This window comes from Oxyura jamaicensis, chromosome 11 (assembly GCF_011077185.1).
Source record: "Oxyura jamaicensis isolate SHBP4307 breed ruddy duck chromosome 11, BPBGC_Ojam_1.0, whole genome shotgun sequence".
NCBI lineage: Eukaryota > Metazoa > Chordata > Aves > Anseriformes > Anatidae > Oxyura > Oxyura jamaicensis.
The window spans coordinates 317,577-334,433 of NC_048903.1; the positions used below are offsets into that span (position 1 = coordinate 317,577).

A 16,857-nucleotide genomic window follows, 5' to 3' on the forward strand; every position below is an offset into this window, starting at 1 on the left:
GGCGCTGAGGGGCCTGGGGCCGGGGCTCTGAGGGGCTCTGAGGGGCACGGGGCGGGCAGGGCCGGGGCTGGGCTGGCCGGGCTGGCCTGAGGAGCCCGGGCTGGCGATCCGCGGGACGCGCAGGGCCCTCGCACCGCCCGGTGCCCGCCGGAGCCAGGGCCTGAGGGCTAGGCTGAGAAAGTTCCTCGAGAATTTGGGTTATTACAGAAGAGCAGCAGCGATAATTCGGGGATAACTTGAAGCTTTTGAAATTCCCGCATCTAAAAATTAAAGGTTTTCTGCTGATTTGTTGTTTGAAAAACGTTACGGTAATTTAAAGATTGAATTTTTATTAACACTACGTTGCATATTGTTCTTTAGTACTTCCTCCAAAAAGAAGGAGCAACCGCTGACTGCAGCAGTGCAACGGATTGTCCCTCCTCCAGGCGGGTAGGTTATGCAGTAATGATGGAGGCTTCAGACGAGGAAAACTTTGGTGTAGCCATGTAAGTATGCTACGTTCTGTACAGATTTTCAATAGACTATTTCCTAGTTAAATTATCATAATTGGAATGTAATTACGAGTATTAATTGACACCACAGTCATTAGCAGATGTCACTAGCAGATACTGCCTCTTAGAACATGGACAGAACAATGCAAAGCCCCAGGAGGGAGAAGTAGCAGTTCAGAGTTTAGATGAAGACAAAACAAATACAGCCGCAGTGAGCACAGCACCAGACAGACCTTGCTGGGTGATCCCAACAAATGCTGAAAACTAAGGCTGAAAACTGTGCTCTGCCTTCACTTTAAATTCATAATTTCTCGTTCCTTTTCAAGACCATATATTGTCTTATATCACAGACTTTAACAAGACAGTATTTCTGTGTGTTTGAATGTGCCTCTTAGATGCCTGAGACCTTCTACAGGTGATCTCAGCCAAATTTTACTCTGGTGGATTCTAAAATGCTGCTTTGCCCCACATCTGCCTGGCCTACTTTTCTCCTAAAATCTGTGGGAGAAGGGAGTGTGTGCCTGTGCCTCTGTCACTCAGGTTCATAGATTTGGTTCATTTGTCAAACCCCGAACTGAAAGGCCACGCTTTCCCTTGCCTACTTGTCAGCAGCACAGGTTGTGCTGTCCCAGATGTGACAAGGTTTGTGAGCATGTATTTGCTGTGCAGATGTAGGTGTGTCGTATAGGGAGATGCAATCACTGCTGTTTTGGAACACTAAAACAAGCTGAAACTGCGGCTTAAATTAATAGAATAAGCTATAAAAATGGTGGTAGTGCTTATTTGCAGGAGAAAAAAATAATAATAAATTATCCATTGCAAAGTCTCCTATCTTTGCACATAAATGGGAAGTGATAAGCCCTGTTGCCTGAACGTGATGCTTAGGTATGGAATGCTGTGTGTAAACTCCTCTTTTGGTCGTGGCGTGCCCTCTGGTGGAGGAGCGTGCTTTTCCATTCGCCGGGCTTCTGTTCTTCAGGGTTTAACAGATCTCAAACGTTGCTAGAACATCACCTGGTGATCAGATGCGTTCCTTATTCAAACATTTTGCTCGGTCAGAATGAGCCCTATGGCTAGGCAGTTAAACTGCTCTTGGATTAACTTTGCTGACTGTGGCTCAACAGCAGAATAATGAGGTTTTTAAAATTTAGTCTGAAAACTTAGTCTTGAGTGGTCTGCTCTGATTTATTAGAGAAATATTTGAGAGAGAGATAAGAGACAAATTTAAAATTAATTTAATTGGTACTTACGCTGATCAAAGCTTAAGTTTTTTCTTGAAGACAAATGTCCTGTGGGGTGCTATGTCAGGAAAAAAATGTATTTCATTTGCTGCAGAGTCTAGGGAGAGTTTAGTCCGCTAAAGATGAGTTCTGAATGCAAGGCCAAGAAAATTCTGTGGATTATCTAATGTGTCTGAGCAAGCTTCACAATAACAATAAAATAAGCGGAGAGATCTGGGGTCCTGACATGCTGGTAACAAAGGCTTCTTCCCTGGATGACTTTAGATCCATACCAGTGTTTAACACTTGCTCATAACAGAAGGGCCTTATGAGGTTGTGCCCTTTATTTGTAGCACGGAGAGATGTTTCTTGCGTAAGAAAAATGTTTAAGTGCCTTTCGTGATATAATACTTGTATATATTAAATTGTTTTACAAGACCAAGTATTGCAAAATATCCTCTAGAGTGCCTAGAGTTCCGTGATCACCATGTAGTTATGCAGGGAAAAGAGCAGAAGTAAAGCTTGTGGTAGCAGCCCGGATTTTTAGGATGGAAAATACTTAATTTGCTATTATAATTATTACTCTTCACATCCCTTTTGCACCAGGATTGGAATTACCTTAACAGCAATGCCAGAAAACATTTTTTCTTTAATTAGGCATCTATTTAGGGGAAGTATTTTAGAGGCCTCATGCATGCAGCTTCATTATCAGTGTCATGGATTATTTTGTAGGTGTAAACTAGGAAATCATGTACTACTTCTGGGCCGGTTTGCACTTAAGCTTTTGTTAATGCTTAATTTTAACATTTATTTCTACTGTGATTTGAATGTATGCTTATGCAATACGGTCTTTCTCTGCTTTCAGCTCTTCCCCTTCTGATGCAGAGTTTGATGCAGTTGTTGGGTATCTGGAGGATATTATAATGGGTAAGCTCTGCAAGCAGTTACAGACAACAAGATGGGTGCTAAAAATACAGCATGCTGCTCATCTGGTAGCCAGACTTACGGAGCCAAAATAGCCCCTGCCTCCTTTACGGCAACTTTCCTTCCTTTCTTCTCATGATCACTAGCTTGGTGCTGTAGTACCCAGCACCTGGTACTGCTGCCTTCTGCAACTGTAGATGTTCTGTGACTGAGGTTGGATGCCATCATGTTTTACCACTTTTCGAGGCTAACCATCTGAGCTGATTTTGTTTCACGCAATTTGCATGTACGTGTACACGTGTAACGTGGCGGTACCTACCTGCTGGTGGTAGGAATGTTGAATGGTGCCAGTCTCACCATGTGAGCTTAGGCAATGAAAAGTCCTAAATCCTCAGGACCATAGTTTTAAGCAAGAGGTGAGCGTGTGCTAGGAAGCTGAGGATGATGTGAGAACTTATGCTGATCAACTGCCAGCTGCTGCGTAAGAGCAGTGTATAATATTTTTTGCCCACATCCTTTGCAGAGTGGTTGTAGATTCTGCAGCCTCAGTTTGCCTGGTGACATGATTGAATCTGAAGAAATGCTAACAAATCATATTGCATGTGGTAGGGTTTAGAAAGCAGATTCTGGTGTATTTTAGCGCTATGTATGTGTAAATTTGATGCTTATACCTGTTCTGTCGAATTTGGTGATAACCTGCCAAGTTCATGTCCACATCTAGAAAAAAAATCTTCAGCAATTGAAAACAAATCTGGGAGTTTCACTAATACTCCTTGAATTCAAGGGAAAAAAATGAATTTTTGTAGGGGAAGATGTATTCATTTTATAAAAAATACAAGTTTTTGGTGACTCAAAATCCCAAACTAAAGGTGTTTCTGTATAAATACCCTTATTAATGAAACATAACAAAAAAAGTCTTCCTGTTTTAAGACTGAGTGGAAATGAAACTTAGAAAGAGTGATTGTGGATCTTGCTAGGTGGACATGTTCATCCTGTTCCATTTGCTGCCAAAACATAGGCTGATGTGCTGCTGCCACGGTGACATGGCTTCCTTCACTCAAGTATTGCTGCTCTCTGCCAGCAGCCTCTCTTATCACAGATGGGTCAGAAACGGGCTCAGCAGCAGCTGTGGTACTGGTGTGACTAACTGCACATGTGCAGGGCTTTCTAGTTGTCCCAGGGAAACAGGGGACTGGTGAATGTGGGGTTTGTGTTAGAATGACTAAACTCGTAACTGTATGATGTCTTTTTGTTGTGGTCCAGATGATGATTTCCAGTTAATACAGAGGACTTTTATGGAGAAGCACTACCAGGAGTTTGATGACTCAGAAGAAAACAAGCTCATCTATACTTCTATTTTTAATGAATATGTAAGATACTTTTTCCTATTCTTTGCACGTATTGCTCTTTTGTTATTCCTCTAAGGAGAGTGTCAGGACTTGTGTTTCCCCCTCCATACAATATTGGATTTACATGGAACAAAGCCAACTAACTGCCCTCTGTCTCTTTTTTCAAGCACTGTCAGGATCTGTGAGCCAGAAGGATACTTTCTGGAGCCTTCGGTTCCTTTCTCTTTGTTCCACCTGAAAGCTTACAAAACTTTCATCAAAACATCTTTCTAACTCTTGAATAGAAGTCTATTGCTGCAGTAAACAACACATGTTTTAAGTGTGCTTAACAAAGTTTACTCTTTTCCAGTTGAATTATTTAGTATATTGGAGTGTGTATTTTTTGTATTTTTTAGATCTCATTAATAGAGAAATACATTGAAGAAAAACTACTGGATCGGATTCCTGGTTTCAGTATGACAGCTTTCACAATGTCACTGCAGTAAGTCTTCTGCTTTGCTTTTCCTTGGGTGTGAATTATATACATTTAGTTTTTTTCTGTCTAGATTAAAACTTAGGTTTGACAGTTCTCCCTTGAGAAGGAGGTTCCTCCTTAATGGTAGTAGTAATACAGTTCATGTATGCAGTGCTACTGACTGACCACTTTCCTTGTTTCCAGCATGCTTTGCTATTCTAAATTTCAGAGCTATCATGCTGAAAGATGTTGGGTTTTGAGGGATAAGACTAGAAATCAGGATGAGAACACAGAATGTTTTTTTCTATAATTTTTTCTACAGACTGCTGGTAAACTAAAAAAAAAAAAAAAGTCAACAACAGCTGCAACAGCAACAACAACCAATAAATTAAAAAAAGAACCACTCTTATCCAAACCTTCTTTTACTTAGAACTTTATAAACAGACTTTGACATTGCCCACCTCCCTCATGTATTTTTATTATGCTCTCTGTTTCTGTGGGCTGTACCCTGTTTCGATTAAAGTGGATAACTTTACTAGTAGTTGTTTATGAAGCTATCAAAAGGACAACTTATATTATTTCTCTAGTTTTGAATAACTAAAATAAATGCTATTTGAATATTAATTCTTTTGACTTAAAGGTTATGGGTTTTTTGTCTGGTTTCCTAGGACTGGTTTGATACTCTTACATCTTGTATTTAGATAAATATATTAATGTATTTAGTTGGGAAATACTGCGAAGTATATTTTCTAAAATTTTGCTTCATGAGAGGCCTATAGTATTCTTATTTAAATTTAGGTACTGTTCTACTTGTCCTGGTACCACTTTTAATCTCATACTATTTTAAAATAAGAATTTATTTCACAAACCATTTTCTAATTCCCCAACTTTTCCGTCTATAGGCAGCACAAAGACGAAATGGCAGGTGATATATTTGACATGCTTCTCACATTTACTGACTTCCTGGCTTTCAAAGAAATGTTCTTGGATTACAGAGCTGTAAGTATGTCGCGTCGTTTATTTTCATTGGTATAATGGCTGTAGTTTTCGTATAGCTCTGCCTGAGAGTACTGAAAGCAGTATTCCTAAAGCAGGTAGCAGCATTTATTCAACGGTTATAGAGGATCGAAAGGAAAATAACTGAGTGGCTATCGAACTCAAACTGCACATTTAATAACTTCTAGAAAACATGGATGAAGCTGATATGTGGAGAAACTCATGCTTTTGCATATTTGAAGGCTGATTTCCATCTGAACATAAAGAAATGCTTTTTTATTGTGAGGATGAGCAAGCACTGACACAAGTTGCCCAAAGAAGTTGTGGAGTCTCTGTCCTTGGAGACATTCAGAGGCTGGCTGGACATGGTCCTGGACAGTGTGCTCTAGGTGGCCTCACTTGAGCAGGGAGTTGGACCAGATGACTGAGGTCCTGGCCAGCCCCAACCACTCAGGTATTCTGTGGTATTATTTTTTTCCAGGCAATCCAAAGTTAGCTTTCTAAACTTACTCCAATTGTATTTCTCCTCTCTGGCTGGGCTGGAGAAACAACTGACCAAACAAAAATATTAAAGAAGGATTTTGGTGGGCTCTTTCCGAAGGAAATGAAATACCATAGGTACTCTCCAGTCACATTTGACAAAGGAGCAAAAGAGTCAAAGTTGTTGTCAGAGCTGTCTTGTTGTCTGCCTCCTCCTCTCATCCCTTCACGTTTTGCAAAAATGGAAGCAGATTGAGGAAATGTTCTGTGTCTCAGCAGCAGGAGTAGTTTCAGTTGGGGTTTGTGCTTTTGGAGACACTTGAGAGGCAAACTCACAGAAGCTAGATTTCACTAATTTCTCGAGCACTGTGTAAATCTGCTGGCTGGGTATTCTTAACCAGATGTAAGCAAGATGCTGCTTTGAGCTGACAGACAGCTGGCACAATGATGCAGGAGTACTTACTCCAGGTTTTCTTGCACAATCTTGTGCTGAATTTTGGATATGAATATAAGAAAACAGATATGAATAGCAGAAAATAAACGTTCTGCTAAGGATTTTTCAAGTCTCACAGCAAGCTGCATTCAGTCATAGATGCTCAGGTAACATGTAATTTTATATTGATTTAACAGGAAGAATATGAATTTCCCGTTTTATCTTTTGAACTTAAAAGCTTATTCCAAAGCAGCACTGAGTCAAGGATTTCTTTTTCTCTTATTTTTATAGGAAAAAGAAGGTCGAAGTCTGGATTTAAGCAGTGGATTAGTGGTGACATCATTAAACAAATCATCAATATCCTCCTCCTAGAACAGTTCGTGCACTACTTTCCTTTTCCAGATGAGTGCTACTGCTTTCATTTGGACATTAAAACACTAAAGGTCACAAGAATCAAGGTGCTTTTACATGATGAAAACTCTTTCGTCCTCCAGTCTATGCTGTCAGATACCTGATCCTAGAAACATGTTGGTATTCAATAACCACAGAAGAAGAAAATTTCAACCCTACCACTGTAATTGTTTTTAATAAATACATAGTGTTTGTGCACCGTTCTAATCGTTGCACATAGCGAGAAGCTCAGCACGGTGAGGACAATAGATAGGGCTGTACGTGTGTTTTATGGGTTGACATCTTATCCATCTCCCCAGAAGGCAGAACTTCTCAGAATCAAGAAGGCAGTGTGTCTGTCCAGCTCTTGGAATGACAGATGCAAATACATAATGCTGAGTTTCTCCTTGTCAATGCCTTTGTTTTTTTTGTTTTGTTTTGTTTTGATTTTTTGTTTTGTTTTTTTAAAAATAAACTTAATATGATCTGTGCTACAGCTTTCTAGCAGAGAAATCTGTTTTAGTGTGTAGATGTCCCAGCATGAGACTGCCTCTCTGCTCTGTGAGAATTGATCTGCTAGTGTGCAAATCTGGCCGCTCTCTGGCTAAAGTAAGTCTCATCCTTAATGTGTGAAGTTCTCTCACTTTTGTTCAGGCCCCAGCTATTCTACACTGAGAAAATAACCGTGAAAAATCCAAGTCTGGCCTATGGCTGTAGTTTCTTACTTTGTGTTTGGCGGTGGCAGAGTCGTGTTCGTTCTAGTACTGTAAGCGTGATGGTAGATTGGGCACAGCCTTGTTTACCGTCGTGTCATTTACTGCTCCAAATAGCATGCTGATGCAAAGGCATGCGTTTGCTTTTGAACTGTTGGCAACATTAACAAAGCAACACATTTTTCGACATGAGTTGAAAAATAGATGAGTTGCTTGCTAGTGGAGCTGTAGCCATAAGCCTGTCACAAAACCCCAGCTGCAACTCTGATGGCGCTTGGAATTAAAATGTTTTTGGAGCTACAATGAGCTGCTGTTCTTACGCTGTTCAGGCACATGAAGCAGCAGATTAATGACATGCTCAGGCAAAGCAAGTACATCTTTAAAAGCGTAAGAGTAGATAGAAACACAGAGTGCGTGATTGATGTCGCAGGGGAGATGGGCCGCAGCGGTGGTGAAGGTGCTGGTCGGCGGCTGTTGCCTGGTGAGAACCTAGATGGAGCTAAACTATGGCCAGGCCCTTACCAGTTTTTGTTTCCGGACAGGAAATGTCTACCAGAACAAACAAGATGAAATCCTGTTCCTGTTGACCTCTGCCAGTCATTTCAACAGTACTAGGCTTTTATTCTTGGACTGAAATCGTTCTTTTGAATACCAGTGAGGACTCCTTGCCACACAGGCATTTTCCACGAGCACAGAAGTCAGTGCTCTGATGTGCAGAGGCAGTGTGCACAAGAGGCAGTGTGCAGGGCTCTGAGGCACTTATTCCCAGTGCAGGGAAAAAATAAACAAAAATTGGGTTGTGTTTTTAATACAAACTAAATGCAGCTTCCTTCCAATTTGAATCCTGAGGTTAAAATTGCAGAATTGAAGACTTAAATCTAGTTGGGCTTCTGCTGTTAGCGTATGGACTGGAGCTCTTAAGTTAACTTCTTACCCATGACTTCTTAATGACAGCAGCAGATTTTATCATCTTTTAAAAGAATTCTTTTGAAATATTTTAATTGTTGAGCTAAAATAATTGTTTGCAACTAAAACTAAAGATGTTCTTGACTTTTTTTACTGGAAAGATACTTTTTCTTCTTTTTCTGTTACAGTTGCTCTGAATGATTACGTAAAATAACAGCAGTCTGAATGAATACCTCAGACAGTTCCTTACTGGAGGGAGTTTGTTGTATTTTAAGCAAGTTCTCTTGTAATTTTTATGGTTGAATTCATATATTGATGGGGACTTGTGTCTCAGTGTTAACTGTATACCAAAGTCACTATTCACCATTTCACAGAAGTGCAGTGCTTCATTTCTTGCTGCTGATAGATCTGTGCTATTCTGCTTTTTTAACTCACTAATTCACAATTTAGCGTTTTCAGATTAATTTATTTTGTAAAATAACATAATTAGCACGTTAAAATAGCTTTAACAGCTTAGTTGTGAGGTGGGGTGTAGTTAAGCTCTCTGTATTATGAAGGTTTTTTGCAGTCATTCATGCTGTTTGTAGGTATTCAGGTTTATCGATAACAACTCATAACGAAGTTTGTTGTTGTTGCTCCTTCTTCATTTCAATTTTAGACCACAGTCTTCACCACTGAAGTTTGCAACAAAACTCCCACAGTTTGAGTGGAGCCATTCAGACCAAATCCTTTCTCCTTCCATACTGCTCTTCTGTATGTGAAGAATATATGCTGTACTTCTCATCTCTCTGTGACATTTCCACGACTAGGCTCTGGCTCGATGTGTTTTCCATCAGGCAGAGGGTCTTTTTTTAAGAGATTAAATTTCTATATATGATGGACTATCTGTGTGCAAGTCTGACTTTACTTTTTAAGAGTTTTAACTTGGTCACAAAAATTCATAAAGATGCTAATTTTCTTACTGATTTTTTTTAACATGTATTTATAGCTGGTAAAACCTGACGCTTCATTTACCCCCCTCTTCTTCCACAGCAAATTAAAGCAGATCTGTCAGGGGCTAATGGAGTTTATTCAATCCCTTTTATATTCCTACCTTTCGTTATGTAGCTAAATTTCCTGAGCCTACCTCTGGAGACCAGTTGTTAAAATTAGATCCATGCAAACAGGCTATGTGGTAAGATTGCAGTATAGCTTACTGTGTGACAGCTTTCTGTAAATACATGAAATTTGTTTCTTCTGTTTCTACTAGCTTGTACAAGAAGGATGTGAAAGGAAACGTTGCTGTGTCTGGCTGGGCATCAGTTCTAGTTCTGACGAGTGCCAGCCTGTCTCCAAGATCCTAAAACTGAACTTGTCTCCAGCAGTGGTGGTGCGGCGTGGTTCTGTGTTCGTGTATGGGTCAGCCTACTCTTAAGGCTCTGACCTTGCTCCCAGAGCATTTGCAGCCTCAGTTTGGCTTTTTGAAGACCACCTGTAGCTAACAGACATAACTGCCTTGCTAAAGCAAATTCTGAAAGGGAAGTGGTGGAAACATTAACTCAGTGCCTTGTGCAGCACCGAGACCTTTTTGTCTACAGGAGGGAGCACAGCAAAGCCTTTGCACTCCTGGTGTTCTTGTGCTCATGGTACAAGAATGCAGCAAAGTACCATGAGCCCGTGGACTTTGTGCCTTCTCCCTGTGGGCTGGGTTGTAACACCTGTACACGCTAGGGAATGGTGGTCTTCTGGGCCAGTGAAATCTCCACTTTCCATTCTGTGGATGTACCTGCCATCTTCTTTCTCATAAAAAGAGGTTTATTTTCTTGACAGACTCAAAAGTTAGATTTAAGAAGATTTTTATTTAAAGCATAAAATTTCTGCTTCCATTTTTTTTTAAGCAATACAGTAATAGTTTAGACTTCTTCCTTGGCTTAGCCTTCATTCTTCAGCTCTGCCCCCATCGATACAAGTTAATTGCACTTATTTACATTGTGGCTGCAAATGACCAGAGACAGGAACCTGAGCTCCTGAGCGTGGTTCAGTGAGTTCTAGTACTGGAGTTTGCCAAATAAATCCCCTCAGCAGTGCTGCTCCAGTGAGGCTCTGGTTCCTCTGGGGTGTGTGAGGGCAGGAACAAGTCCCAAGGACATGCAGGAGCTTCAGCCTCCGGTGAGCCCTCAGCCTCCTGGCTGCCGGTGATGGCACCAGCCATGGTGGGATTGCCCTGTGGACACGTCAGCTAGAAGCATCACCTGAGACCACAGAACAGCTTCCACATGACCCTGGCACGTGGGCCAGCAGCGATGGTTGCTGCCACCACTGTCAATGGAGAAAGAGCCCCAGTGGCACGAGTGGCTCGGTGACGTGCTGCACTGAGCCACCCTGCCCGGGTGCGCGCTGCTCCTCATGCGCGGTTGGTCACTTGGCTGGTGGCTGCGTTGCTGCCAAGTCCTTTCCAGGCACGGAAGCTGAGGAACGTGCTCACCCCGTAGGTGAGCATCACGAGGCCGGCGAAGAACTGGAAGAGGAGCACAGCGATGTGTGAGCGCGGTGGCTTACGCACCTCAGCCCTCGCCTGCGTGCTTGTACTTACAGACGCTGCGGCTCTTCTGTTGTAATCCCACTGGCGCCACGAGGTAGGCTGGACGGCTGCGGAGCACGTTATGAAGGCGGTGATGTACAGAATGGTTGCTGCAGCGTTGAAGATCACCAGCTGGGGAAGGCAAAGAAGAGGCAGTGAGGTCTGGGCTCTGCAGTACACCCAGCAGCCTGCGCTTGGAGGCCCTTCCAAAAGCTTAAGAACCAAAAGGTTAAAAGCAACAGCCTATTGCAAAAGGTTGGTCCTGAGCTGTCCTGAGGCGTTTCCCAGAGGGAAGCCCCCTTGCTCGTGCTTGGTTACATACCACGAGGGGCCAGGGGATCACGTAGAACTTCAGTGGAAGCTGCAGGAGGTAGGTCACGAAGAGGAGGACTGTTGCTACCCAGAAGAAGATGGACACAAACATCACCCAGCCGTATGCTGCGTGGAGGTGGTAGGTCGTGTCGGCAATGAGAGCCCACACCAGTAGGCCAAGCACCTGCAGGGTGGGAAGGGGAAAGTGTTCAGGTGGCCGTTCCTGCAGGTGTAGAAACTGGGTCTGCACATCCTAGCTGCTGCCTCAAAGTGTCACCACGGGGAAGCCTGGGACAGGGTCTCCATCTGGGAGCCTCATCGCTTGGGGTCACCCTGCTCCAGATTTGGGCACCAGGAGCCAGCACAGGAATGTCCTGCAAGGCAGAGCCGGTGAAACCTGGGCATCCCTGCCACCAGAGGTCCCTTCTTGCCCAGCTGCTCCGTGCCGAGTTGGCACAGCACTGGGAATGTGACATGGGCTGGATGGGATCCAGGTGTGTGGTGGCTCCTGGGGCCCCAGCTAAGCCATGACGTCCCCCAGGTACAGCATCACTCGAAACAAAACAAAACAACAACAACAAAAAAAAACAAGCTTCTTGCTGCTGTTTGGTTAGGTGTGGTCTGGTTTGGTTCGGTTTGTATCCTGTACAGCTTCTAGGGCTCACCTTTCGCATCAAGCAGGTTTAACTACATAATTGTAGCATCATGTGCCTGCAGCATAATCCAGAAAGAAACAGGTAGCTGAGTCTGTTTCTACTGCCCAGCAAGAAATAAGCAGCGAAACAATTCCCGATGCACATACAAGTGTCAAAAAAAACCCCCAGGATTTATGTTTGCATTTCTAAGGGACCACATGAACCCCGCATCTGGGGGCTTTTATACCTGACGAGCTTCATGCTACCTTATCGCAAGAAACAGCTTTAGCCAAAGAACAGAGCTGGTCTTCTCCTGGTGCAGTTCCCACCTTCCTGCTGGGGAACATCCCAAAGTTGGACTAGATGATCTTAGAGGTCTTTTCCAACCCAAACGATTCTGCGATTCCAAGTGCAGTTGTGCAGATCCCAGCATGCATGGGCTGTCCAGCTCCTGCACCACTGAAAATCATGGTACCAAGGGAGAGCTCCTGCCCACGGGGGCTTCACCAACCTTCATCCTCATCCTGGCATGACCGGAGACTGCATCCGATGGCTTTCTCATGAGCTTGGCTGGGAATGGAGGTGCCAGCCTCTGTTTTGGCAGGGCTGGGTGAAGCCGGGAGGGAACTGTGGGCCCACACACGGGGAGGAGAACAGCCCTTTGAAAGCAGCTGGCAGGGCACTCGCGCTGACGCTACCAACGTCTGCGTTGCTTATTGTCATGCTGGAGACACAACAGCCTTTGTCCCCCTGTGCACAAAGCCTTGGTGCTCGGCTGCTGTTGCCTCCATCTGGACAATGCCGCCTTTTCTTTCACGTTGGTTTCTAACACTCGTGACTGCAAAAGAGGCGTTCTGGAGAAACTTGGATAGGAAAAAAAAAACAGCGTGCTCTGGCAGCAGGAGATGGTGTGTGCGAAATGCCTGGAGCTCACTGGGAGGCAGAAAAGCAGAAGCCCCTAGAGGAGAGGTTTTGGGGAGCTAGCTGTGCAAGCACAGGTAACACTGCTGTGGAAGGAAGCAGTACAGACTGAGCAGCGACACCGGTGGGCTGCAGAGGTGTCTTGTCACCTTCTCTTGTTCCCCATGCTCCTTAAGACAGCCTCTGAGGCTTCCCTGAGTGCTTGTTGCCATGTCACAACCAGCCCAGCCGTGCTCAGGAGCCAAAATCTGGACACAGGTGATTCTTAACACAGCTCTGTCAGCCTCCCGCATGGGTCCTGGTTTGTGCCATGCCTGGGATAGCACAGGACAGCAGCAGTGCTCTGCAGCAGCTGCTCAGGGCACATCCTGCTGCTGCCCAGCACAACGCTGTGCTGGGGAGGATGCACAAGCAAACAAGCTCTCCAACAAAGAAGGGCAGCACCACTGGCTTTCTCTGTAGCAAACAACAGAACAGATCACACATGACCCCATACACAGCTGAACACCCACCCACGCGCATGAATGTTGTTGCATCCAAAGTCTCAGGTACCAGCATGAGGAGCAGTTCATTCTGTTATTGTCTCCGATGCAGAAGCAACGCTGACCCCAAGGCTGGAGGGTGAGGTGCTGCTGCTGCTCATTTTGACAATGCAGAGACCCTTGGGCTTGTCCAAAAGCAGCTGTCAAAGCCTGACTGCAGGGGAGGACAACCACACCACTCCAGGACAGCCCTGCAGGCAACCCATGAGCAGCCCTGATGCGTGCTGGTTGGGATGTCACGCTTCTTACAAGCACACTCTGTCTCCCTGTTCTGTTTGCATGCAGGTTTACCCTCAAACGTCTCCCCCAAAAACATCTACATGCTAGCAGCTCACACCATGTGGTTCACTGGGGTGGCAGGGACCCTGCAGCTCGGCCCCACGGTGCCAGCCGGTGGGGCAGCAGGCAGAGGGGCACGCAGCACACAGCTCGCCCATGGCCTGACGGGGACTGCGGGTCCCTCGGCTTGTGCCCCCCCGGGGCTGCGTGCATCATCCTGTGCCCGGCAGCTCTCAGCCACAGGGCCCAGGCCATGAGGACAAGCAGAAGAAGCTTCCTTCAGCTTTGAAGAGGGGAGAAGGGGAGAGGGCATGAGGCTGCAGCATCTTGGGGTTAGAGATTCATCAGAAAGCAAGGACGGGGAAGGGCAAAGGGAAATCCCTCGCCTGTTTTCGGCCAGGGCAATGCCACTGAATACGGGGTTCGACTATCAGCCTGCAGGGGAAAGAAAACCATTCAAAGGACGTAATTCGCTCAGGTTGCCTGCACCCGCCTTCGGAAAGATTCGGCAGACGGCAGCTCCCCCAGAAAGCCCCGCAAGCCGCACCACGAACCGATTTTGTCGCCGACAGAAAGTGCGGGCACGGCGGCGAGGCCGCAGCCCCGCGAGGAGCGGGCAGCACACGAGGGGTCCGCGGCCGAGCCCCCCGCCCCCCCCCCCCCCCTCACCCCGGTACCGCCGGTACTCACGGCCTGGGCGCCCATCAGCCCCCCGAGCGGCGAGCACAGGAAGGCGCCGTCGAGGGCGGCGAGGCGCGGGGCGGGCAGCGCGGCGGAGGCTCCGGGGGAGCCGCTCCGAGTCCGCACGGCGCCGGGCAGCCCGGCCATGCTGCGGGCACCCGCACGGCTCGGCACGGCTCGGGCCGCCCCCAGCGCCGGCTAAAGGGGGGGGGGCCGGGGGAAGCCTCCCCCCCCCCCCGCCTCCCCGGGGCCCGGGCACGGCCCGCCCCGTCGGGGCGGGGGCTCCGGGGCTGCCCCCGAGGGGGAGACGGGCTAAAAAATCGCGGTCCGTGCACACGGTGTCTCCCGACCTGGTTCTTGCCCTTGTTGAATCCGTGTCCCTGCCTGCCCAGGTCCCCCTGGGTGGCACCGTGACCCCCAGGTGCATCAGCCACTCCTCCCGCCTTTGTGTCACCTGCACGCCCTCTGAGGGTGTGCTCTGCCCTGCCAGATCTTCATTAATGCAGATCCCAAGCAGGACTGGACCCAGTATCAGGCCCTGGGGTACACCGCTCATCGATGCCCTCCCACCGCTCTTGGCACTGTTGATCACCACCCCCTGGGCCCAGGCATTCAGCCGGTTCCCAACCCACCTCAGTCTGCCCATGCAGACCCTGCGTCAACAGCTCCTCTGTGAGGACCTGACAGGGGACAGCGTTAAAGGCCTTCCGGAGACACAGGCAGACAACATCCACTCCTCTCCCATCACCTATCAGGGCAGCCGTTTAATCACAGAAGTTTATCAAGTCGGTACCGCACGGCTTCCCCTTGGTGCAGCCGCACTGGAAGTGGGCCCGGGGTCCCCGTCGGGGCACGGCGCCTGCCCGCGTAGCATCAAGAGGACCGCGGGAACCACTCGTCGCAGCGGGTCAGGATGGCCGAGCGGTCTAAGGCGCTGCGTTCAGGTCGCAGTCTCCCCTGGAGGCGTGGGTTCGAATCCCACTTCTGACAGCTTCGCGTTTTGCTGCGGGCGCCTCCTGCCTTTTGGCGCGGGCAGCGGCGGCGAAAGCCGGACAACGATCGTAAAACAAAGCAAAAAAAAAATAAATGAATAAACGCAGGGCGCGAGGCAAAAGGTGCGGCAGTTGTCAGAAGTGGGATTCGAACCCACGCCTCCAGGGGAGACTGCGACCTGAACGCAGCGCCTTAGACCGCTCGGCCATCCTGACAGCGCTGAGCGCCGCTCCCCGGCCCGCGCTACACAACGTGGAGCCGCCCCGCTCCGCCCGCCTCCCCTCACACCCCTCGGGGCGCCGCCTCCCCTCGGGCCGCCGCGGCTCCCCTCCAGCCCTGCCCGGTGGTGCGGGGCCGTCGGCGGCGGAAGGAGCCGCCACCCCGCAGGGCTGCCGCCCCACTCCGAGGCTGCTTCACGGCAAGCGGCTCGGCGGCTCCATTCGGCCCCGAGATGTGTTCAGAATTCCCTCGCCACGGCTTGTTTGTCCCGTGGGGTTTTTGCATGGTGTCTGCGAAGGGCAGGACAACGAATTATGGAATTATGTGCTCCCCAAGGCGTAACGCTGCCGTGGCTGCCCTTCAAGTGGTTAAACCTCACAAACGGCCCGCCCCCCCCCCCCCAAAGGTCACTATCAAAGGCAGCGGTTTCGGTAGCGAAACAATGCAGTCTGTTTTGCAAAGGCTAAATTTGGCGGCTGAGCTAACCTGCCAAGACCACTTCCACCTCCAGACAAAAGCACCCGGTGGAAGTCCCAGCCCAGGGCCTCGCGGGGCCGCCTCCGGGCGCTGACAGGACTCTGCAGCGCCTTTGTTCTGCTGACCCGAGGCCTGCGAAGGGAAAAACCACGGCGGGTCGCGGCCTGCACCCCGCAATGGCTGCAAGCGCGACTCAGCGCCGCACGCGGTGCCGCCGTCGGGTGCCGGCGCCCGGCCTCCCAGCACGCTGCACCAGCCAGCAGCCCGCGGGCTCCGTGTGCACGGGGCTCGCCCGTCCCATGTGCCGCGGGGCTGAACCGGGGCAGCAAGCGCAGCCGCTCGGGCAGCCATGTCCCGCTGTCCTGGCGTCCACCTTGGCCTGGTTTATTTTAGAGAGTTTTAGTCAGAGGGTCTGAGTACGTTTAACAGTGGTTTTGTACTGTGTGATGTTCCGTATTTTGAGGAAGTGAGGACTGCGGTGGTACTGCAGGAGGTGACAGGGCATCCTGAATACCACATGCAACCAGTCTGTGCTGGGATGGGAGGGTGGTCCATGGTCTTGGTTGCAACTCCCTTCTTAAGCTGTCTCTGTAACTTTGGGACTTTTGGGACCAGCCCTTCCCCAGGGGAAGAAAATATATATATATATATATATATATATATATATATATATATATATATTTTCTGTTGTTTAGAATACCTGAGTTGGCAAAGTCTGTACTGAGCCTGCCTTCAGCTTCCTACCTTGTCTGCCAATGATTACGTCCCAGCAGAATTGTTCTTAGCCACTTTTGCATGACACTAAGAAAGAAAGCTGGGAAAGTAGCCAGGACAGGGAGAAGGGAATGGGGCAGCAAAAAGGGGGAAAGCTACATCCAGAGG

The 16,857-nt window shown here is 47.7% G+C and overlaps 2 protein-coding genes and 2 non-coding genes across 4 annotated transcripts; 2 read left to right on the forward strand and 2 right to left on the reverse strand.

The window, feature by feature from the left end:
- Nucleotides 1-41: 41 nt before the first annotated feature.
- On the forward strand, nucleotides 42-7,165 carry ARL2BP (ADP ribosylation factor like GTPase 2 binding protein). The gene is made up of 7 exons (XM_035337041.1): nucleotides 42-273; nucleotides 361-485; nucleotides 2,577-2,638; nucleotides 3,899-4,005; nucleotides 4,380-4,465; nucleotides 5,341-5,437; nucleotides 6,639-7,165. The coding sequence occupies exons 2-7, from the start codon at nucleotides 445-447 to the stop codon at nucleotides 6,717-6,719; spliced, it is 474 nt and encodes a 157-aa protein (XP_035192932.1). The 5' UTR covers nucleotides 42-273; nucleotides 361-444; the 3' UTR covers nucleotides 6,720-7,165.
- A 1,817-nt stretch (nucleotides 7,166-8,982) lies between these two features.
- On the reverse strand, nucleotides 8,983-14,520 carry PLLP (plasmolipin). The gene is made up of 4 exons (XM_035337040.1): nucleotides 14,296-14,520; nucleotides 11,239-11,412; nucleotides 10,929-11,048; nucleotides 8,983-10,853 (listed from the first exon to the last, which is right to left on the reverse strand). Exons 1-4 carry the CDS (start codon nucleotides 14,431-14,433, stop codon nucleotides 10,740-10,742), a joined length of 546 nt encoding a protein of 181 aa, XP_035192931.1. The 5' UTR covers nucleotides 14,434-14,520; the 3' UTR covers nucleotides 8,983-10,739.
- Nucleotides 14,521-15,193: 673 nt separating this feature from the next.
- On the forward strand, nucleotides 15,194-15,276 carry TRNAL-CAG. The gene has a single exon. It is a non-coding gene; the product is annotated as a tRNA-Leu (tRNA).
- A 135-nt stretch (nucleotides 15,277-15,411) lies between these two features.
- Nucleotides 15,412-15,494, reverse strand: TRNAL-CAG. Its single transcript has one exon. It is a non-coding gene; the product is annotated as a tRNA-Leu (tRNA).
- Between the last annotated feature and the right edge of the window lie 1,363 nt (nucleotides 15,495-16,857).

Coding starts and splice junctions, on each gene's coding strand:
- ARL2BP (XM_035337041.1), top strand. CDS start 445: ATGATGGAGGCTTCAGACGAGGAAAACTTTGGTGTAGCCAT. Junction 2,639..3,898: donor TCTGGAGGATATTATAATGG/GTAAGCTCTGCA, acceptor GTTGTGGTCCAG/ATGATGATTTCCAGTTAATA. Junction 4,466..5,340: donor GCTTTCACAATGTCACTGCA/GTAAGTCTTCTG, acceptor TTCCGTCTATAG/GCAGCACAAAGACGAAATGG.
- PLLP (XM_035337040.1), bottom strand. CDS start 14,433: ATGGCCGGGCTGCCCGGCGCCGTGCGGACTCGGAGCGGCTCCCCCGGA. Junction 11,413..14,295: donor GGCTGATGGGCGCCCAGGCC/GTGAGTACCGGC, acceptor CCCACCCTGCAG/GTGCTTGGCCTACTGGTGTG. Junction 10,854..10,928: donor ACAGAAGAGCCGCAGCGTCT/GTAAGTACAAGC, acceptor CTCCTCTTCCAG/TTCTTCGCCGGCCTCGTGAT.